This window comes from Xenopus laevis, chromosome 4L (genome assembly GCF_017654675.1).
Source record: "Xenopus laevis strain J_2021 chromosome 4L, Xenopus_laevis_v10.1, whole genome shotgun sequence".
Classification (NCBI taxonomy): Eukaryota; Metazoa; Chordata; class Amphibia; order Anura; family Pipidae; genus Xenopus; species Xenopus laevis.
In genome coordinates this window covers 141875036-141899724 of record NC_054377.1, presented here as the reverse complement: position 1 = coordinate 141899724, position 24689 = coordinate 141875036, and the positions used below count along the sequence as shown (strand labels likewise).

Genomic DNA, 24689 nt, shown 5'->3' with positions numbered 1-24689 from the left:
TCATGTTATTGAACTGAAGAATCCCATGACTGACATGTCCATAAATACTTACAGACTCTGCCCAGATAAAACGTATTGATTATCAAACGGGGGTCAAACACGGCGCATGTTGCATATTTCAACGTGGGTTTTTGTTCACGCAATTATTGATTTGCAAAAGAGGAAGGTGGGAGCTCATTTTAGTCGCCGGCACCCAGAATGGCCAAGGGACCTTCACTGAACTGGAATTAAAGGGACACCCTCATCAAGGCAAAACGCTTGAAAAGTATGCATAGGAATTCAGAAAGAGAGACAGAAAATAAATGAGAAGGAAAGCTACCAAAGCAGTTTATTGACAGTAGATTAGCCACAATAGTGCAAGCTATAATAACACTGTATTTATTCTGCAGAATGCTTTACCATATCTGAATAAACAGCTCCATAAGCTCTCTCTGTTTGTTTAGGATAGCAGCTGCAATATTAGCTTGGTGTGACATCACTTCCTGCCTGAGTCTCTTCCTGCTCACTCATAGCTCTGAGCTCAGATTACAGCAGGGAGTGGAGGTGGGAGGCAAGAGGAGCAAACTGAGCATGCTCAAGCCCTAGCCCTGGAGGTCTAAGATGAAAACAGGAAGTCTGATACAGAAGCCCATGAGTACACAATAGAAGGAAAGAAATGTGGTGTTTCTTTTGACAGAGGACTCAGAGCAGCATTACTTTGAGGGTTTACTGGTGTATTTATGTAGACCTTTCTGATTAAGCTTACTTACTTAGAGGGATGCACCGAATCCAGGATTCGGTTCGGGATTCAGCCTTTTTCAGCAGGATTCGGATACGGATGAATCCTTCTGCCCGGCTGAACCGAATCCTAATTTGCTTATGCAAATTAGGGACGGGGAGGGAAATCACATGACTTTTTGTCACAAAACAAGGAAGTACAAAATATTTTCCCCTTCCCACCTCTCATTTGCATATGCAAATTAGGATTTGGTTCGGTATTCGGCCGAATCTTTCACGAAGGATTCAGGGGTTCGGCCAAATCCGAAATAGTGGATTCGGTGCATCCCTACTTACTTTTAACCTTTCCTTCTCCTTTAAATAGTAAATGAAAATGTGGTGGCTTTGCCCTCCAATATAATAGATATTACTGCAGCATAAGAAGCATTTAGGCTCAATTTGGGGCAATAACTGCAGGTGCGGAGCTATGTGCAGAGCCCTCAGTGCTGCCAGTAGGAAGCCATCGCACTTTAGAAGTGGGGATCAGAAGCCCAAGTGTATTTGTAACAGAGAACTACAGGCCCCCAGTTTAAGGCTTGTGAGATATTGAGAGGAAGTGATAGTGGGATCTGGGCATAATAGAGGTGGTTAGTTACTCAGCTGAGTAGAAGGCAGGTATGTGAGCTATTTGCAAGAAAGAGGTTGGTTCTGGGTGGGGAAGGGAAGTGGGTGCACGGGCTGTGGTACAGAGCAAAACTGAGGTATATGTGGAGGGTTGCTGGGCGTTAGAAGTAGGGTGTTGCTTTCCTCCATCAAAATAGAAAGTGGGCATCAGCTCCTTATCAACTCAACTGTTTTTTATTGAGACGTTACTGAGCCTTAAAATGTATCTCACTGCCACCCCAGTAATCTTGTAATGTTCTGTAAGCAAAGAACAAACAGCTCGCTGGCCCATTTAGTTCTGCTGGAGCAGCTTTAGGTTGATCAGAAAGCCAAGATAGGAGTCCAATTCAGCCCATATTGCCGACTTGTCGAGAATGCATTGGCTAGTAGGTTCTTTAGGGATTCCGTGCCAACTAGAAGGCACTTGCTTTGTGTGTAAAGATTTATTACAGGACTATGAGGCTGCCCACCCAACATCTCCAAGCAACACCCTACACATCATGCAAGTAAACTCCACAGCAGAACAACCCACTGACCCTATAAATAAGAAAGAAGAGCAGAAGACAACCAGAAAAACATCCCCACTGGTTTATGTTGCCCTTTATAAGGCTCTATAAAAGGTTCTGCCTAAATCCAATGATGTTTAAGGTGATACTATCCCAGCTAGATGCTAAAATGACATAAATCAGAGTGTAAAATCCACAGAGAAGAGAGACTATAAGAAAGAGAATATAAAATGCAGTCAATAAATGAACTTCAAAATAAATAAAAACAAAGCAAAGCAATATAAGGAAAACTAAACTGCAGGAACAAATGGACATAAACGTGTAATCTGCTCGTCAACAGAGCTTGCACCTTTACTGCCCCAAGAACATTTCCGGAGGACAAAAAAAAATGAATGGGGAAAGCTGTAGCTTCAACAAATATCTGAACAAGTGAATAAAACAAGTTAAAAGAAAGAAAACACGGAAATCACACTTTCAATAAGATGTTGTGCAGTCGCTATACAACAAGGGGCCAGGCTGTGACTTCTTGGAAACTCACATATATGAAAGCGCAGAAGGGAATCGGACGCTTGAGCAGAACGTTTTGTTTTGATGGCAATGTATGCAAGTGGCAGCCACCATCTGTTCCAAGCCCCCAGGGGTATTAACTGTCACAGTCACTCCTATAGATACACTTCAGCTCCCTCATACACTACAGATATTTCTTTGGACGAGGGGCAAGCGCTTAGAAATGTTTCCTTGCAGCACCGAGGTCCTGATTTCGATTCCAACCTGGGCACCATCTGCACATACAGTTTAAAGAGATTAAATGTCCTCAGCAAGGACATTTATTGTTTTATCTCCAGTGCTCCCTCCCCAACCAAGGCCACCCCCATTTCCCCAAATCTATCAGTGTCCCCCCATAGTATCTCCCAAACTGCAAAGATGCAAAGTAGTATTGGCAGCCGCCATCTTTGAATATGTCAACTATGAAAACTCTTTAGGTTTGTTACCTTTGCTGGCATGAAATACCGGCCAGTGTTGCAGTGGAGAGGATGGTGACATCACTGAGGCAGGGTAGTGACATCATGGGTGGGTTATGGCTGTAGTGGAAGCAGGAACTGAGGACTTCATTGAGTGGGCCAGGGAATTTAACAGGTAAGAAGGGGGACAGAAGGACAGTACCAAGCCCTTGTGGTGGCAACATGTGACATGTGAGAAGATGGTGTCTTGGACTGACGTCAAGGAGAACACACGTAGGTTGTGTTGCCACCTTTTCTGAAAAAGCTTACCGGCTGGTGGGGGGGCAGGCACAAAAGGGGGTGGTCTGTGATGCAAAAGGGGCGGAGCCACACACTGTGCCGCAAAAGGGGTGGAGTAACATCGTGCGTTGGGCAGAAGACTGAAAAAAGGTAAGTTCTGAGCGAATTGGGGGAGGGCCAAGGGCTTTTTTTTAAGGGTATTACAAATTACCGGTAACTACTATTTGTAATACCAGCCCAGGCCTTGGCTAGGCCGGTAAAATACTGGCTGGGTGGCAACCCTACATGTAAGTATTGATTCCAGTACACATTCATCTATGGTTGCCACCTGTCCGGATTTCACCCATGCAGCCCGGATTTTGGAAGGGCTGCCCGGAATTAAAAGGAAATTAGGAAATCCGGACAGGCCATAGACGTTAATGACATGGTGATCTGCCAATTGCTGATCGCCACATCATCAGTCCCGCCCCTGATGTCATCCACCCACCCCCTTACATCACTGCCCCGTCTCCCAACATCATCCGCCCATCCCCTTACGTCACTGGCCCACCTCCCAACGTCATCCACCCGTCCCCCCGATCGGAAAAGGTGGTAACCCTACTCCCCTGTTTACTGAATTTGAAGCTGAGACTAAACATAGGAGAACAATAATTCAAGGGGTAACAGGGCACAATTAAGCTGGGGGGGTGGAGCTGATATAGCTGTGTAAGGGACCAGGGCGCCTGTGCCCTACAACAATAAATTAGGTTTAGCCCCCTCTAAATTGACCCTAGTGTGTGCTCAATGTAGAAACCATAGATTGTAAGCTCCACTGCAGTGACTGATAAGCAAAGCTGTGAGTAACATGTACGTGCAACATAAATAAAGGCTAATGAATAAAAAAAAATTAAATAAATATACCTTTCTGTATTTTCCCTAACAATTATTATTTTTATAGCCAGACTAAGTCCAAGACGTAGCTTTTCCAATTAGGCTCTGTTTAAACATCTGTTAGTAGACTGCATTTAGCATTCGTTACTTGAGCAAAGCACAATTTGATTTGGGTGTTTGAACCGCAGCCAAAGCCTGCAAATAATAATAGCTCAATTACTTTCTGTTTTGCTTTCATTAATCTTATACTTTTTGCAAGTGTGATAAAGTCACTCGCAATCAAATGCACACATTCCTCCAGCGTTCACTAGGGGTTTTTTTTTTTTTTTTTTTTTTGCATTTGGTCAGTCCAGATCAGATTGTTTAATTCCGTCACGCTGATCCCGTTGCATGCCAGCTCCACTCGCAGGAAAATAACAGCTGGTCGGGCTTTCGCAGCAGCCTACTGACACTTTCACCGGCAACAGGGAGCTTCTATTCTTTACTTTTTTTTATTGACACCATAGCCCTAATCTGATGCCTGTAAATCACACTGGCAAACTGTATTTTAGCACAATAATTCCATTTTACCGTTAATAATTAATGTGCAGAATGGGGGGAAGGGGGGTTGGGGACATTAATTCAGAGCAAGGTTAATTTCAGCCACGGAAAAATTACGAGCAGTGATACATCTCTGAGCATGTTCCCCGTGTTCATTGGGCATGAAAGCTTTAGTAAGATTTAAATCTTGACTTTGTATAGGGGTCAGCAGTTCATTGGGGCAACACAAGTAATTCCAGCCAGATTCAAAATAGAGCCACAATGCTATTAGATCCTCCTAACAATTTCTTTAGAAGACATCTAGTATATGAATAGCTACTGCTGAAATCTGCTTTATTGAGAGTCTTCCTTAACCTTTTTCTCAGGAGATCCAACCTAAGCCCAGGAATCAGCTCTGAGATCTAAACTTGGCCCAGAACCAGTTATGCACCTTGCTTTATTTTAAATTACAACAGATATTTGCTATGGTAGGAGAAAATATCGCTGGTTATCCAACCAAAGCAGAATAACAACTTCATTTTGGGTCTAGACCCATAGGTTGAAAATTCCTGGGTTAATGGGACAATTAACCCAGAGGCAATTTTTAGTCTGGCCTAATTCTACACTAGAGAATTCAGAATTCGATTCGGTTCAGGATTCGGCCTTTTTCAGCAGGATTGCTGATTTGGCCAAATCCTTGTGGATGGCTGAACTGAATCCTAATTTGCATAAGCAAATTAGGCGCAGAGCTGGAAAAAAACAGGAAGTTGAAAATTGTTTCCAGTTTTTTCTTTCCCAGCACCTAATGTGCATATGCAAATTAGGATTCGGTTCGGTATTTAGCCGAATCTTTCACAAAGGATTCAGGGATTTGCCGAATCCGAAATAGTGGAGTCAGTGCATTCCTATTCTACAAAGAGAGATTTCCAACATAATAAGCCACAAGGACTTCTTCTCTACTACAGAAACGCTTTATTCCATAAACTGTATCATACAATTTTTGGCGAACTGAGGCTACTCAGGCTTACTGAGGAACATTGCCCAATTATTGAAGGGCATGAACAAGTTTTATTAGAGAAAAAAACGGATAGTCAATCACAATGGTAAAAGTAGTCTGAACAACAGATGGAGGGGTTTTTAAAGACAATTCCATGCGATGTAGCCTTTTTTTGGGGTGGTTCTCCAACACGATAACTAGATGTTTTTCTTATAGGAAGAAAGCAGTTCCATCTTTAAAAATCATGGTGGCAAAATCTACAATAGACTATGATAGTTGAAATGTTACTAGAAAACAGATGGAGCACATTTAATAGAAACACCATTATAAATATATATGGGATGTTTTGACTTTGATTTAAACTTAAACCTCATGTTTCATTAGCAATATAGCAAAGGCAAACTAAACAAAAGTTCTGCTTTTGTACAGAATGTATGAAAATGGTGCTATGCTTCTCATGATTATAGAAGAACATCCGAAGGAGGTAAGTCTAGTAGAAGGCATGCCTTGGAGTCTCGCTAAAAAGAGGCTGATGGACACGACAAGCAAGAGACATCCAACTCTTACACATTCGTACGTAAATAAGTGCATGAAACATCACCGCAATGAGGTGCCAAGTAGAATTACAAACTGGAGGGAACCTATAATAATATTCCTAGACTGCCGCTATCAATGTGGCTATCTCCAGAAGGCACGTTCTAGTTGGAAGGTTGCCGTATCCTCCAAACAATGGGCACCAAGCATATCGGTGAATAGGGTGTGCAAGCGTTTATCTATTACGTTCTAGTCAAGGTCTAGAAAGCCCGTAAACAAAACAAGCAAGTGGTACGTGTAATGCACCCGCAAGCACAAAAAAAACCCCAGGCTGTGTGGGAAGGGCTGGAGCTGACTTCACTGCGCCTGAATTATCCCAATCTGTTTCTAATAGGAGCGGGACAGATCATTTTTTACAACATGACAAGGAAAACAAACTAAATAAAAGCCCTGATCTTCTGTTACTCAAGAGCACAAACTCATGATATGTTTATAATTTTTGGGCCATGATATCACACTGAAGTAACAACAGCAGAGCGGTTCCAAACAGTTACCAGGTATGACATCATCAGCGAGCCGCAAGCCTGATTGTGAGGTTCGGCATAACAATCGGGGCCCACGGTTTCTCCGTAACAAACGCCACTTTTGTTTGTCCAAATACATAACGGATTCATGTTTTTCTTTTACTTCTTATGTTCAGATTGACACCTCTGCGCGCACTGTGCAGAACAAAATAATATTCGAGTTTATTTATGGAGCGCCGGCGTTTTCTGCATTGCTGTTCCGGAACAGAAGCATGAGGAACCAACAATGCGGCGAACAGAACCAGACTGGGAGAAACACTTACAGCCCCCATATATTTCTTTCATTCCATTGCTTTTATGTACAAACACAACTGGTTTTCTAAAGCGGAATTCTGTATTTTGCCCATTGTGCCCTTAATGCCTCATTAACCCTTTAGCCCAACCCCAGGCAGGGATATTGTGTAGGATTCTATGTAAATTTGGGGCACGTAGGGGAATCACGTGACTTTTCGTCAGAAAAGAAGAATTTTTTCCACTTTTTCCTTTTCTGCCCCTAATTTGCATATGCAATTTAGGATTTGGATTCGGTATTCGGCCGAATCTTTCACCAAGGATTCGGGGATTCGACTGAATCCCAAATACTGTAGTGGATTGGTGCATCCCTATGAAATTATATTACAAAAGAACCCCATGGTTAGGCACACCACCTTGCTAGAGACTGAGCTGAACTAAAATGATGGCATACAAATACATAGAAGGAACTCTTGGGGTAGGATGGGGTTATAAAGACAGTTGAAGGGGTACCCTACACAAAGCTTTAGTGGGGCCATAGGCCTGCTGGCTATTGGCAAATACAGGTATAAGATCTGTTATCCCATCTGTCTCTCATAGACTCCATTTTATCCAAATAGTCCAAATTTTAAAAAATTATTTCCTTTTTCTCTGTAATAATAAAACAATAACTTGTACTTGATCCCAACTAAGATATAATTAATCCTTATTGGAGGCAAAACCAGTCTATTGGGTTTAATGGTTATATGATTTTCTAGTAGACTTAAAGGAGAACTAAACTCCTCTTTAAGTAAAAGTCCCCACTCGCCCCCCTCCGCTGCTACAGCAGATTATGTGCCCCCTCTAGGAATACTGACCCGCACATGCAGAAGAGCGCAGCAGAGCTCACGGGCGCCATCTTCCAGCGCTTCGGTATTCTTTGTGGCTTCTTCCTTCCCTTCGGCAATTTCTGTCTCCTACGGCACATGCGCAGTTGTAACGAACCTGAAGATTGCTCCAACTGCGCATGCTCTGATACGCCACTCCACGAAGAATACCGAAGGGACAAAGATGGCGCCTGTGAGCTCCGCTTCGCTCTTCTGCAGGTGCAGGTCAGTATTCCTAGAGGGGACACATAATCTGCTGTAGCACTGTGCAGGGGGGAGGCAGGGAGGGGCGTTTAGTTCTCCTGTAAGGTATGACGATCCAAATTACGGAAAGATCTGTTACGCAGAAATCCCCAAGTCCTGAGCTTTCTGTATTGGGTGGGATTTGGGGTTTCCCAGGACTCAAAACTCTCCCCGCCAATCCCATAAATGAAAGAGCTAAGATTCTTCTTCTTCTGATCTACAGGGCATCTTAAAATCTCAGCCCATGCCTCCTGATTATTCCGAGGGCTTTATGATCATTTTATCTTTGCTGCCAAGATGCTTAAGGAGCTTGGGCACGCGCTGCTAATAACTTCTCCTCTCCTGCGCTGGTATTTCTGCCTGGGCTCGTCGCCAGGTGCTCGGGCCGGCCCCTCAATTGTCACTTCTGTTTCAATTGCGTTTGCAACGAGGACTGTTGTTCTAAACTCTAGGAAATTTTCGAAGCACTGGACGGTCTCCAGCCCATGTGCTCTAATGAGCTGCAGGCCGCAGGGCTCTGCTGTGATTATGTCAGGCCACTGCCACGGGGCTTTTAGCAGCAAAGGAAGAAAGAAAACGGGAAGAGAGGGGGAAAAAAAAAACAGTAGTTCAAAAACTGCTCTGCTTTCCCCAATTGACAGAAAATCGACCTCTGCACTTCATCAGGAATTCCTGCAGACTTACCAAATAAAAGGAGTTTGCTTTTATCACCCATAGTGCACCTCATATGGAAAACACTACATCACTTGACCCAAGCTTGGCCCAGGCACGGCCACAGATGAATATTGCGTATAAAAACCCCTAAATCAGTTTAGCATGGAAAAATAAATCAAGGTTCTCATTAGCTCCCTTACCCACGGGCACAGGCTTTGATATGCTGTTCTAAGCGTAGGTAAATATTTCCTCCCCGTTGTGTCATTCCCACGCTTTAATGTGCACCTTTGTTCTCCTTACCGTCCGAAATGTAACCTGATCATCAATGCAGGGGTGAGCGAATGTAGCAGCAGACGGCTCTCCTCCATCCCAGAGGGGTCTGTTAATCAGCTGGCTTTCTTTTCAAGAGTCACAGACAGACACTGCTTTCAAAAGAAGTTATATTTACCAATTGCTTAAAACCACTGAACACGAGTAACTAGTATTGGGAAGATTATTATAATTACATTTGTTTTTATGAGGCAAACTAAGTTTTTGGGGTAGATATGCTCTTGCAGCAGCCAAAAAAGACGACACAAATGATATCCCAGAGGAAATGTTCCCTAATTCCTTCTCGGCTATGTGCACAAAAAAATTATTTTTATGTGAATTTCTACACTGGGGCCAAAAGGTTTCTTACCAGTCAAAAGGCCTTTGGCCCAATTTAATCCCTGCAAGAATGCTCACAGAGTATTCCCTGTTAAAAGCTGTCCCATAAACAGCAGCCATGTGCAACAAAGTTCTGCCTTTGAACCATCCAGTGCAGTTTATGGCTACTCAGCTTTCCTCTCCCCCTCTCTTTTCCCTCCACCCTCCTCCCCTCCCTGCTGTAATCTGAGCTCAGAGCTAAGAGTGAGCAGGGAGAGACTCAGGCAGGAAGTGATGCCACACCAAGCTAATATGGCAGCTGCTATCCCAAACAAACATAGAGCTTCTAGAGCTGTTTACTCAGGTATGGTAAAACATTCTAGAGAATAAATATATAGTGTTATAGCTTGCACTCTTGTGGTTAATCTATTGGCAATAAACTGATTAGGAAGCTTTTCTTCTCCTTTAATGGAGAACTAAACCCCCCACGATGTTAAGTCCCCACTGGGCCTCCCTCCCTGCCTCCCCTCTTCACAGTCTTACCCCAGAATTCTGTCCCCTCTTGAAATAGCAAACGCACATGCAGAGTGAGTGCAGAGGAGCTCACATGCTACATTTTCTTGTCTTTGGTAATCTTCATGAAGTGAGTGGCGTAATGGCAATTGGAGTAATCTTCCGGTTCGCAACAACTGCGCATGCGCAAAAGGAGACGGAAAATGCCAAAGGGGAGGAAGAAGACACGAAGATTACCGAAGAGAAGAAAATGGTGCCCGTGAGCTCCGCTGCACTCACTGCATGTGTGGGCCAATGGGACACCTTGAAAAAAAAAACCAACCCATTTATTTAATGGTTATATGATTTTCTAGCAGACTTAAAGGAGAACTAAACCCCTTTAAGGCAAAAGTCCCCACTTGCCCCCCTCCCTGCCTCCCTGCTGCACAGTGTTAAAGCAGATTATGTGTCCCCTCTAGGAATACCGACCCGCACCTGCAGAAGAGCGCAGCGGAGCTCACAGGCGCCATCTTCCGGCGCTTCGGTATTATCCGTGGCTTCTTCCTTCCCTTCGGCAATTTCCTTCTCTTTCAGCACATGCACAATTTTAATGAACCTGGAGATTGCTCCAACTGCGCATTCGCTGATGCGCCGCTCACTCACCGAACAATACCAAAGGGAAGAAGATGGCGCCCGTGAGCTCCGCTGCTCTCTTCTGCAGGTGCGGGTCAGGTATTTTATTTGATAAGGTCACACACAGGAGGGATGTGGCTGGCAGTGGGGGGCCTCAGGGGGCCCCTATGGTAGCAGAGCCGGTGGGCCTTGCACACCACAGTCTGACCCTGATGCTATTCATGGGATAAATGCAGGTCCCTACCATCTGTTTGGATCTCAGAGACGTGCAGCAGTCTGCTTTCAAAGCACAAAGGGTAAAAACATGGAGGATTGTGCCCACTCTTTGTACTTTGCCCCCTGCCCTGTATGCAGTTATTTATAAACAGGGTATATTTCCCCTTTAAGAGAAAATGTTATGTTTAACCCAAACATTTTGTATAATCTTCTCAGATGCAGAGAGGAAGTTGGAGGTGCGATCCAATAAACAATTGATTTAATCAGTGAGGCCGCAATGTCCGGTCAGCCAATGGGGGCTTATGGCTCAGAAAAGCCGAGGAATAAACGTGAGCCCCCCCATTCCCGGAGTTTCCTCTCTGAATAAGTCTCTGTTCATCCCTGCGACAGTCTGTTGCCTTTACAACTTTAATCTCGATATTAAACAGCTGATTGTGGAACCACGTTGCTTCTCCATCTTCAGCCCGGCTGTACATGATAGATGTCACAATGGGTGGTGGCCGAGTCCCATGATTCCGAGCGACAGCGAATACCTTTAACTCCTGATGCTGCCGAGGGTCCGGCGTCTCGTTTCTAATTACCTCCTTTTTTTTCCCCCTCCTCCTCCTCTTCTCCTACTGATCCTGTGGTTCTTATAATTAGTTACCTGGGGCTGCAATCCAATTTGATGTGATGACAAGAAAGTGATCCATGAAAAGGTAATAAGTTAAATCCAATTTCAGCCTTCCTCTAATTAAATGCACAAGGAACTAATGAGTCAAACCCTACCATTCCAGTGATAATGGTAATTAGCGAGGTGGGAGTCACTTTCTTTCTGAACATTCAAGGTGTAAGGCGCGTGGCAAAATGGCAGGAACACTGTTAATTACATGTGTCACTCTGTTATCAATTTACACGTATTTGACCAGCCGAGGCGGCTTCCTTTGTTTTAATTTTATTCCGCGCTAATCATAACATTATCTGTGATCTATTATCTACAACAGGCGTTTGGCCTTGAAAGTTCCCCGTTCTATATGCCTGGAAAGCAGAGAGCCGAGGGCCACGCAAGACTGGGATTCTGGGGGGGTTCTGGATGCACAGAACTCGGCAGCGCTATATAATGTGCAATAAACCCTACACATTTCATATTCTCTTAGGGTAAGGGTACACCTGGTGATTTGGGGGGATTTAGTCACCTGACGAATAATCGAAAATTCTTCTTTGGGGCAACTTTTTTCCCCAAACTGCTTCCCCCTGTCTTCTGCCGGCTATAATGAAAAATCCCTCTGGCATGGCACACGCGACGCTTCGTATTCCGAAGCGAGGAAACTTCAGATGATTTTTCATTATAGCCGGCGGAAGACAGGGGGAAGCTGTTTCGGGGAGATTAGTCGCCCCAAAGAAGAGGCGATTAGTCGCCAGGCGACTAAATCTCCCCGAATCGTCAGGTGTGCCCTTACCCTTAGTCTGTACTTTAACCCTATCTCTAAGGTGCAATATTTCTATTTAGCTTTTAGTGGGGCGCTTCATGACTATATACAGGTATAGGACCTGTTATCTAGAATGCTCGGGATCTGGGGTTTCCGGATGACAGTTTTTTCCATAATTTGGATTTTCATACGTTAAGGGGCAGATTTATTCAAAGTAAAAAAAATTAGACTTTCGAGCTATTTTTGTGTACTTTGACTAGGAAATAGTCCAAATTCGATTCGAATTTGAAAAAAATAATTGAATATCGAAATGTATCATATACTGTACTTTGACCATTCACCATCTAAAACCTGCCCAATTGCTGTTTTAGCCTATGGGGACCTCCTACAATTGGTGCTTTGAAAAATCAAAGGTTTTTTTTTTAAAATACCTGGTAATCTATTTCAATCTTACTTCGATTCGAACGATCGAATACAGCCTATTCACCGCAATAAAAAAAAACGATTCTTTTAATAAATTTCGCTTGGTCTTTTTTTATTCCCATTTCAAAGTTATGGGAGTTCAAAAAAACTCCCATTATTTCGAAATTCGACCTTTGATAAATTTGCCCCTAAGTCTTGTATAAAATCATATAAACATTAAATAAACCCAATAGGCTGGTTTTGCTTCCAATAAGGATTAATTATATCTTAGTTGGGATCAAGTACAAGGTACTGTTTTATCATTACACAGAAAAAGGGAATCATTCAAAAAAAATGTGGATTATTTAAATAAAATGAAGTCTATGGGAGACAGCCTTTCTGATATTGGGAGCTTTCTGGATTATGGGTTTTTGGATAACAGATCCCATACCTGTATAAGACAAGGGGGCAGCACACGTAGGATATCCTCTGCTATAGAGCTTATTATGTTTAAATTGAAATTGACCTAAACAGTTGATAAAGTATGATTCTCAGCACCCAATAACACCCACCTATACCGAGGCAATGGCACAGGTCAGCACTGCTGCTTTGTATCCCTGGGGTCCTGCATTGATTAGGGACAAAGTCGATGTCTGTAGGTGTGGGACGTAACGGTGATACAATATATAAAAATATTAACAACACTAGAGAATGTCAGAGAATTCTGGAAGATGTAGTTCAACGAGATCTAGAGAGCCTCTAGTTGGAAAGTCTTTCCACAGCGAATACTACATGTCCCATAATGCATTGTGACACCCCAGCCATTGATTCTAAACCAAAATGCTTCATTGTGAGTGAGATTTTCTTACATCCCCCCCCCCTTCTGAATAATCCTGTAACTTCTCCCTGAGAAACGTAACCTTCACTTCCATGACAAGAGTCTCTTTACATATTACAGGACTGGCCTATTCCCCCCGCCCCAGGGGGAGCTGGAGCATAAACACATGCCCAGGAGGGAAAGCATTTCTTTCTGTTTTGTTTAGAGAGATTTCACCACCGGAGCTTTCATGGGATTGAACAATGGACTCCCAGTCAGTGGGTCACGACCAGGTCATGGAGGGGTCAATTCCAGCACAGGCTTGTACTCTAACACACACACACGTTCACAGGCTTGCAATCTCTCACACACACTCACAAGCATGCACTCTCACACACAGGCTTCTACTCACACACACGTTAACAGGCTTGCACTCTCTCACAAACCTTCACAGGCATGCACTTTCACACACAGAGGCTTCCTCTCTCACACACAATCACAGGCTTGCACTCTCACACACAGGCTTGCAATCTCATACACTCACAGGCTTGCTCTCTCACACACCTTCACAAGCTTGCACTCTCATACACATGTTCACAGGCTTGCACTCACGCACACACACTCACAGGCTTGCACTCTCACACACAGGCTTGTACTCTCACACACACACAGGCTTGTACTCTCACACACACACAGGCTTGTACTCTCACACACACGTTCACAGGCATGCAATCTCATACACTCACAGGCTTGCACTCTCACAAACCTTCACAGGCATGCACTCTCACACACAGAGGCTTGCACTCTCACACACACTCACAGGCTTGCACTCTCACACACAGGCTTGCAATCTCATACACTCACAGGCTTGCTCTCTCACACACCTTCACAAGCTTGCACTCTCATACACATGTTCACAGGCTTGCACTCACGCACACACACTCACAGGCTTGCACTCTCACACACAGGCTTGTACTCTCACACACACACAGGCTTGTACTCTCACACACACACACAGGCGTGCAATCTCATACACAGGCTTGCACTCTCACACACATGCTCAAACACACACAGGCTTGCACTCTTATACACACACAGGCTTGCACTCTCACACACACGTTCACAGGCTTGCAATCTCATACACTCACAGGCTTGCACTCTCACAAACCTTCACAGGCATGCACTCACACACAGAGGCTTCACTCTCATACACATGTTCACAGGCTTGCACTCACACACAGGCTTGTACTCTCACACACACACAGGCTTGCACTCTCTCACACACACACAGGCATGCAATCTCATACACAGGCATGCAATCTCATACACAGGCTTGCACTCTCACACACATGCTCAAACACTCACAGGCTTGCACTCTTATACACACACACAGGCTTGCACTCTCACACCCATTCAGAGGCATGCACTCACACACACATGCTCAGGCTTACACTCTCATACACAGGCTTGTACTCTCTTACACACAGGCTTGCACTCTCACACACATTCAAAGGCTTACGCTTTCATACACAGGCTTGCACTATCACACACACTCAGCTTTTGACTAGTGGGTGTTGTAGTTGCAGAACAGCTCCAGGTTACAGATCTATATCAGTAAAAAAATATAATAAATCCTCATAGAATGAGAATTTAATGTTCCATGGGGCCCTTCTCTCAAGCTGGGGGCCAAGTGCAAATTCCTTACCTGGCTGCATAACACCCACCCCGTGCCACTCACCTCTGCCTGCTACTGGCCAAAACTAAAAGGGTAACCAAAATTAAAGGCAAACTCCACCCAAAAAAACAGGTTTTTTTTGCCTAATGAAAGAAAATGCCTAAGTAACTCCCTGATATCCATTCATTCGATGTTTCCAATAGTTTTAAAGTTACGTGTGACGGTAATTGCAACTAAATGCCGAATAAGTCTGGCTGTTTATAGTCCATGGTTCTGTCTCTTGAAACAACGTTGCAGAAGTCATTCCACCACCAGGCCTGTTAATACGTCGGCTTCTGATACAATGTTTCCAAAGAAAGCCCCATTGAATACAAACAGCCGGACGTACGCTGCTCTCAATAGAAATTACATTTACAAATATCTTTAAAACCTCTGGAAATGTGCAATGAATGTAAATGGGAAAGTTGCTCGGAATTACATTTTCTTTCATTCTGCAAAAGAATATTCAACGGGTTAAGTTTCCCTTTGAGTTAACACTTTGTTGTCAGCTTCTTTTTCTTTTTCTTTTTTTTTAATCAATTATCCAGAAATAAAGGCAAATGCATCAGAGCTGGGAAGGATTGAATATTCCGATCGTCGGATGAACGGAGAGCTTCGGCACAAAAAGATCAGTGAGAATGACAGCGGCTGATGGCGGCAATGTGACGGTACAACTAATGGGCTACTAGTTCCCTTTGAATAGTACATTGTGGCTGTACAGAGCACTCACAAGCTGTTCTTTCCAAGATGCTTTTTCTCCCCCTTTATTTTTTTTGTAGTTGGAGGAGACTGCGGGAGCGCTGAGAAAAGAATGGGCAGTCATTTGAATCAGTGAGTGACAGACTGGGCTAGCTCTCTGTATACATTAATAAATTAGAATTTTAATTGCGTCTCTGACTGCAGGAGATGCTCCGGCACTTTAATATGTACCAACAATTGGCGGAGTTACGGAATGTGCAATGTGGCCCTCCTGTGCTAACCCCGGCCACACAATTCCCAGTCTGACAACGGAAACCGTTTAGTCTGATCCTTTCCACTTATTTGAATCCTGACAAATCAGCTCACAGCCGAAAGGTCAGCGCGGCGATATTTCATCCTCTCGACTTATTCCTGAGACGCCGGCACAACAATGGAGACGTTTTAGGGATCTGACACCAGGGCCCGTTTCTGTTGCAGAACCCCCCCACACACACACACACTTCGTTATGAGCGTCCCTGGTGAATGGCTATTAAACGACATCAAAATGAGCAAATAAAATATTTTTAGAAGTGGTGATTTGCATTGCAGCGTTCTACAGTCACATGCCAGTTCTGTGGGCTCCGAGACTAAAGGGGGGCTTGAGGGATAGGAAAAGTTACCCACTGCTCTCCAGCTTTCTCTATCCTTGTCTTACTTCCACTGAGGAATCCTCACCTATTCTGTAAGGACTCTGCACACATTAGATAGATAGATAGATAGATAGATAGATAGATAGATAGATAGATAGATAGATAGATAGATAGATAGATAGATAGATGAATTTAAATTGATAGATAGATAGATAGATAGATAGATAGATAGATAGATAGATAGATAGATGAATTTAAATTGATGATAGATAGATAGATAGATAGATAGATAGATAGATAGATAGATAGATAGATAGATAGATAGATTTAAATTGATGATGGATATATAGATAGACCGATGATAGACAGACAGATAGATGATAGATAAAAGGATAGATAGATGATAGATATAGATAAAAGGATAGCTAGATAGACAGACAGATAATTAAAATGATAGATAGATAGATGACAGATAGATAGATGATAGATAAAAGGATAGATCGATAAAAGGATAGATAGATAGATAGATAGATGACAGATAGATAAAAGGATAGATAGATGCTATATATAAATAAAAGGATAGCTAGATAGACAGACAGATAATTAAAATGATGATAGATACCGTAGATAGATAGATAGATAGATAGATAGATAGATAGATAGATAGATAGAGATAGATAGATAGATAACAGATAGATAACAGATAGATAGATGATTGACAGATAGATAGATAGATAGATAGATAGATAGATAGATTCCAAACATGGTGGCCTATCAGGTCTGTTCTGGGGGGGGTCTCTTTGGTGCTGTTGGGGAAAAGGGCCCCTTGGTTAATATTTTGGTTTCAAACTCCTTTAAATTTATAAGGAAATCAGTGCTGGCACAACCATAGGGTAAACAGTTTGCACCACCTGGTGCTTTTAACTGATACCCCTGTGTGGGGGTCCTTCTCTGCCCCTAGTATGGCAGTCGGTTAGTTCACTGTAAAAACACAGGTGTGGGGCAGCCTTAGTGTATAGGGACACTGGCATTTATATGGCTGTGTAATAAATTGAAGTCTGATCTGGTTCAGAGAGTGAGAGTGTGTGAGTGTGAGTGTGTTTGGCCTATACAGAAAAAGAATTGTAGATGAAGCTCAAATAAAAGGATTGTTACTGTATACAGAACAATATGTTGATGATTTGTACAATAGGTGGGTCGACACAAAAGGTGCCAGTTGGGACACCAGTAAGTAGCACTGTCCCTTCTCCTCTGTTACTCTATTATTATAATCACACTGGCTATAAATGAAGCGTCTGCTTGAACCACACCAACTGCAACGTTCACAGCTGCCCGAAATCCCTGGACTTGTGCCCCAACACTGTATGAAATGTCGTATGTAAGGGCAATGTCTGCTGCTGTATGGGCAGCGTCACACTCTTCCTCCCCTGCACTTCTTATTTCCACCTCCGCAGTGAATGCTGCCCTCCTTGCTGTTATACAATATGTGAGCGGGTTACACAACTGTGCATTCCTGCCATTCCCAATCGTCAGATACTGACTGTCAGCGACAATATTTTGTATCAAAACAAAGAAGAGACAGTGAGCTGTACCATCATGTTGTATCTCCAGAGGGTAACAATGTATCACTTCTACAGGCAGAAAGGCCAATATAAAGAGGGGGAATGCTGGGTAAACAGCATATGGAATGCTTTCCAGTCCGTTTCCAGCCTTCATAGCTTGGAATTCAATTGACCATCTGAATCTGGTGACTGCACAGCGTCAAAACTGATCAGTAAGTCAATAATGTCGTGGCCCTACTTGGAGCCGAGTCTAATTATAATAAACAAGCGACACGTATATCTAACCAAGCACTGCATTCGGGGGGGCCCACGTTGGCCGCTAAAAGCAATACAGGTATGGGACCTGTTATCCAGAATGCTCGAGACCCAGGATCTTCCGGATATCAGATCTTTCTGTAATTTAGATCTTCATACCTTAATTAAGGGTAAGGGCACACAGGCAGATTCGGGGAGATTAGTCGCCCCATCGACAGACCGAGCCGGCAGCATATTGGCCGGTGTGGGGCTATCCGACGGGCTTTCCCTATCGATATTTGGCCGAAAGTCAACCAGATCTCTATCGGGCGGGTTAAAATCCAAAATCTATGTGGTCCTGCGATCCAACTGCCCGCTCTCCTGCATTATGATCCTATCGTTGGGCCCTAGGGCCCACGATCGGATCAGCCCGATATCGCCCACTTCAATGTGGGCATATAGGGCAGAGATCCGCTCGTTTGGCGTATGAACACCTTAAGTCTATATGAAAATCATGTAAACATTAAATAAACCCAATAGGCTGGTTTTGCTTCCAATAAGGATTAATTATATCTTAGTTGGGATCAAGTACAAGCTACTGTTTTATTATTACACAGAAAAAGGAAATTGTTTTTAAGAATTTGGTTTATTTGATTATAATGGGTCTATGAGAGATGGCCTTTCCATAATTCAGAGATTTCTAGATAACGGATCCCATACTTGTAACAGTACGAGACTTAATGGATGGACCAAATAAAAACCATGCAAAGGTATAATACATATACACATAGAGTGAAACCTCAATTTTACATCCCCTGAATTTAAGTTTTCCCTCATTTTACATTGTTGTTTTGTGGTCCTACCTATATTTTAGGAGTAATACATTTCCCTGATTTTACATTTTTCCTGGATTTTACACAATTTTTTTCCGGGCCCCTGAAGAATGTAAAATGGGGGTTTTACTGTAATTTAAACCCCATTTCATTAATTTTTTTACTCCTCCTAAAATACTTAGCACATGATTACAGGAATAGGCATGGAAGGAAACGCATTTCATGCACTAGTCATATAGTAATAGCTTAAGTATTTCAGTACGGGTATGGTATTCATTATCTGGAAACCCGTTATCCAGAAAGTTCAGAATTACTTAAAGGCTGTCTCCAATAGACTCCATTATTATCAAATAATCCAAATTTTTAAAAATAATTTCCCTTTTCTCTGTAATAATAAAACACTAAAACAGTAGCTTGTACTTGATCCCAACTAAGATATAATTAATCCTTATTGGAAGCAAAACCAGCCTATTGGCTTTAATTAATGTTTGCATGATTTTCCAGTAGACTTAGGGCAGAGACAGACAAGAAGATTCGGGGAGATTTAGTCTCCCCGCCGGCTAGAATATAAATCGACAACGGGATGGCGCTTGGATCACTTCGTTATCCAAAGGCGCCTGAAGTTTCATCGCGAGGCAACTTCGGAAACGAATTGCTCTGAGTGCCATTCCGCTGTCGATTTAGATTTTAGCCGGCAGGGAGGCAGTTCGGGGAGATTAGTCGCCCCCAAGAAGAGGCGATTTGTCACTGGCCGATTAATCTCCCTGAATCTTCTTGTCTGTCTCTGTCCTTAAGGTCTGAAGAAAAAAAATTACAGAAAGATCCGTTATCTGGATAACAAGTCCCATACCTGTACTAGCTTTCTGCATTTCGAGTGAGGACATTCCAAGCCATTCAATGTCACAACTTTGCAGAAAAGCAAAACAAGTTCATCCCCGAAACACCCCTTATTTTAGTAGCCAGGTGAATGCTGGGAGTCATATCTCCTGTATTTCCAATACACACACCTTTAACGACAAACAAACGCTCCTTACCTGGAGGGATGGTTGTTTGTCATTCCTCTTGTGGGTCTTTATTCCGCAAAGTGGTTGCTGGTTTATTAATATCTGTCGGGCAGCCTGGAGAGCCTGCAATCAGAGAGAGGGTATAGCTTAGAAACCCTGGATCAATCCCAGACAGATACATTTATACAATACTCTACATCAAAGAAATCCTCGAATAGAGTGTCGATAATGAACACGAATGTTGAGGATGGCAAGTATGAATAGGTGAGGTTGCATTAGTGACCCTGGGTTTAACTTTCAGTATGATGTAGAGAGTGATATTCTGAGACAATATGCAATTGGTTTTCTTTTTTTATTATTTGTGGTTTTTGAGTTATTTAGCTTTTTATTCAGCCGCTCTCCAGTTTGCAATGTCAGCCATCTGGTTGCTAGGGTCCAAATTACCCTAGCAACCATGCATGAATATGAGACTGGAAATGAATAGGAGAGGCCTGAATAGAAAGATGAGTAATAAAAAGTAGCAATAATGATACATTTGTAGCCTTACAGAGCATTTGTTTTTTAGATGGGGTCTCCGACCTGCATTTGAGGACTAGAGAAAGTCAAAAGAAGAAGGCATAACTTAAAAACTAAAAAAAAAAAAAAAAAAAATATTAGGACCAGTTGAAAGAATTAGCCATTCTATAATATACTAAAAAGTAACTTAAAGGTGAACCACTCCTTTAAGCTTGGCCTGGGTTGAGAAAAGGCAAAGTAGGGCAGGGAGAAGGTCAGTAAACTTCCAGCAAGTGCATCACTAGTATCAGGGGCTTTGTGCCCCCTAGTGCTTGCGTCTGGGGTTATTTTAACTGACCCCTAATGTGTGAATACTTTTAGGACATTTTCATTTTCTAGTGGCCCTTAAAGGACAACTAAGGAAGTAGGTAGAAATATTGTACATTGTGTTTTGGGCTTCTGTGCCAGCCCAAGGCAACCACAGCCCTTTAGCAGTAAAGATCTGTGTCTCCAAAGATGCCCCAGTAGCTCCCCATCTTCTTTTCTGCTGATTCACTGCACATGCTCTGTGCTGCTGTCACTTACTGAGCTTAGGGACCCCCTCACAATATACAGAACACATAGAATAGAAATGTCACAATATAAGGCTGATTAGTAATTAATACAGATAATTACTACATGGCAGCACAGAAACCAGTGCAATTAGCATCAGAATTTAATAATCAGCAAACCTGTAGCATCAGCTTATATTACAGGGGAAGCTCATTTTCTGCTGGATAATTAGTGACGAGCCCTAAGCTTAGCTTCTCAACAGCCAATCAGAGCCCACTGAGCATGTGAGTGTCACAGACACTTTCCAAGATGGTGACCCCCTGTGACAAGTTTGAAGTCCTGGATCATTGCTGCTATTGACAAGCTGAAACTTTAGGCTGGTGCAATAAGTTTAATTTATAAACTATGGAATTTGTATCCATTCATTTTTAGGGTTTAGTTCTCCTTTAAAATATATGGGGGGGTTGGGAGATTGTAAAGGGCTGATAAATGCTCTTAGCAGTGCACTTCAAGGGCCTAAAGGTGGCCATAGACGCACAGATAATATTGTACAAAACCGATATCAGCAGAAGACGATTATTTTGATTGGGCGCTTTGAAGACACCTGAACTTCGGCCATTGTTAGTGCTGAATCAGATACAGGTAGAATTCTATTGTTTCTATACGTATATCTGATTATTCAGCTCTACACATGTGTATTGAATTGTAACGTCTACAGCCATCTTTAGGAGCAGCATCTATAGGTATTTACTAGGGATGCACCGAATCCAGGATTTGGTTCAGGATTCTGCCTTTTTCAGCAGGATTTGGATTCGGCTGTATCCTTCTGTCCGGCCGAACTGAATCCTAATTTGCATATGCAAATTAGGGGAGGGAAATCTGTGACTTTTTGTCACAAAATAACAAAGTAAAAAAAAAAATCCCCCTTCCCACCCCTAATTTGCATATGCAAATTAGGGTTCAGATTCGGTTTGGTATTCGGCCGAATCTTTCGCACAGGATTCAGGGTTTCGTCTGAATCCAAAAATGGCGGATTTGGTGCATCCCTAGTATTTACAGTAGGTATAGTAAGGAACATGGATTATTCTATGTCAGTGACTGGCTATAAATAAAGGGCCCACCAAAGTCTGGTTGAGCCTGGTCCCTCCACACCATGACAGACATCTGAAGCCTGAATTGTCCCACAGTAATTCCAGCTGAGCGATGTTTCTTTTCCCATCGCCTCCCTTCCCTACGAGTATCACAGTATCGAGCAGTAACTGCCTCCCGTTATTGGTTCCAATGGCACCTGAAGTCCATTCACAGCAGTTTCACCAAATGACTTTGCTAATGTTCCTGAATCCCAGTGGGCTGTGCAGTTGCTGCTCCCAAAGTCACACAGTGAAGTGCTGAGAGCGGGGGCCCCACGCCGCAGTTATTTCAGGCAAATAAAAAGAAGGACTTTACTCAGTGAAGCAGGAGCAAGTGTGTGAGCAGAGGGATACAGTGTATTTGTGCAGGGAGCATGTTAAGACTTGGGGCTCTGCTGGATGACAGCTCGGAAATCTTGCACCTTTTATAGAGAGAGCAAATGATTTGTGGAAAGGGCTGTTCATGAAATACATGGGCAGGATTACCTAAATTTGCACAAATGCATCCTTGTTAGATTATTTTCATTTAAAGGGTTAAAACAGGGAAAAAATAGGGACACAGTGGGAAGTGCTACAAAAGCCAGAGACAATGGAAGCTCAGGCAAGACTAACAATGCAAGTTCAAAAACACCTTCACCTACAGTATAGAATGCAAACCACATTAAACTATATAACAACAATAACACGTAAAACTAAAGGTAGAGTGAAAATGATGACAAGAATATGGTCTATAGTAACAGTGGATAATAGTCTCAGGGAAGGGAGTGTGACTGTGGGATAGCAGGTATAGTAGGGAGAGATGGTGCCTATAGTAACAGTGGGATAATAGTCTCTGGGAAGGGAGTGTGACTGTGGGATAGCAGGTATAGTAGGGAGAGATGGTGTCTATAGTAACAGTGGATAATAGTCTCAGGGAAGGGAGTGTGACTGTGGGATAGCAGGTATAGTAGGGAGAGATGGTGCCTATAGTAACAGTGGATAATAGTCTCTGGGAAGGGAGTGTGACTGTGGGATAGCAGGTATAGTAGGGAGAGATGGTGTCTATAGTAACAGTGGGATTATAGTCTCTGGGAAGGGGGTGTGACTGTGGGATAGCAGGTATAGTAGGGAGAGATGGTGCCTATAGTAACAGTGGATAATAGTCTCTGGGAAGGGAGTGTGACTGTGGGATAGCAGGTATAGTAGGGAGAGATGTGTCTATAGTAACAGTGGATAATAGTCTCTGGGAAGGGAGTGTGACTGTGGGATAGCAGGTATAGTAGGGAGAGATGGTGTCTATAGTAACAGTGGATAATAGTCTCTGGGAAGGGAGTGTGACTGTGGGATAGCAGGTATAGTAGGGAGAGATGGTGTCTATAGTAACAGTGGATAATAGTCTCAGGGAAGGGAGTGTGACTGTGGGATAGCAGGTATAGTAGGGAGAGATGGTGCCTATAGTAACAGTGGATAATAGTCTCTGGGAAGGGAGTGTGACTGTGGGATAGCAGGTATAGTAGGGGAGAGATGTGTCTATAGTAACAGTGGATAATAGTCTCTGGGAAGGGAGTGTGACTGTGGGATAGCAGGTATAGTAGGGAGAGATGGTGCCTATAGTAACAGTGGATAATAGTCTCTGGGAAGGGAGTGTGACTGTGGGATAGCAGGTATAGTAGGGAGAGATGGTGTCTATAGTAACAGTGGATAATAGTCTCTGGGAAGGGAGTGTGACTGTGGGATAGCAGGTATAGTAGGGAGAGATGGTGTCTATAGTAACAGTGGATAATAGTCTCTGGGAAGGGAGTGTGACTGTGGGATAGCAGGTATAGTAGGGAGAGATGGTGTCTATAGTAACAGTGGGATTATAGTATCTGGGAAGGGGGTGTGACTGTGGGATAGCAGGTATAGTAGGGAGAGATGGTGCCTATAGTAACAGTGGATAATAGTCTCTGGGAAGGGACTGTGACTGTGGGATAGCAGGTATAGTAGGGAGAGATGGTGCCTATAGTAACAGTGGATAATAGTCTCTGGGAAGGGAGTGTGACTGTGGGATAGCAGGTATAGTAGGGAGAGATGGTGCCTATAGTAACAGTGGATAATAGTCTCTGGGAAGGGAATGTGACTGTGGGATAGCAGGTACAGTAGGGAGAGATGGTGTCTATAGTAACAGTGGGATAATAGTCTCTAGGAAGAGAGTGTGACTGTGGAATAGCAGGTATAGTAGGGAGAGATGGTGCCTATAGTAACAGTGGGATAATAGTCTCTGGGGAGGGAGTGTGACTGTGGGATAGCAGGTATAGTAGGGAGAGATGGTGCCTATAGTAACAGTGGATAATAGTCTCTGGGAAGGGGGTGTGACTGTGGGATAGCAGGTATAGTAGGGACAGATGGTGTCTATAGTAACAGTGGATAATAGTCTCTGGGAAGGGAGTGTGACTGTGGGATAGCAGGTATAGTAGGGAGAGATGGTGCCTATAGGAATTCTGGGTGTTGTAGTTTAATAGAGGACCGTGTTAGTAAAGCAGTGGGTACTACTTTGGATATAAGTAAATAGTAACAACTGTTCAACACATGGGGCAAAGACATTATTTACTTAATATAACAAAGAGCATTTTTGCAGCAACATCCCGTTACATTCAGACCCTTGAACTCCCTCTGGG

At 43.2% G+C, this 24689-nt stretch overlaps 1 protein-coding gene across 16 annotated transcripts in view; it reads right to left on the bottom strand.

Annotated features, from left to right (window-relative positions):
- The window catches only part of foxp1.L (forkhead box P1 L homeolog), a 612880-nt gene that overhangs the window by 135584 nt on the left and 452607 nt on the right, over nt 1-24689 (bottom strand). For all 16 annotated transcript variants that reach the window (XR_001935410.2, XM_018259171.2, XM_018259180.2 and 13 more), the window contains one exon: nt 19907-19999. Coding sequence is in view for 14 of the 16 variants with exons in the window: in XM_018259171.2 (XP_018114660.1) it covers nt 19907-19999 (93 nt within the window). In the remaining 2 variants the exon portion in view is untranslated. The remainder of the gene's footprint in view (nt 1-19906; nt 20000-24689) is intronic.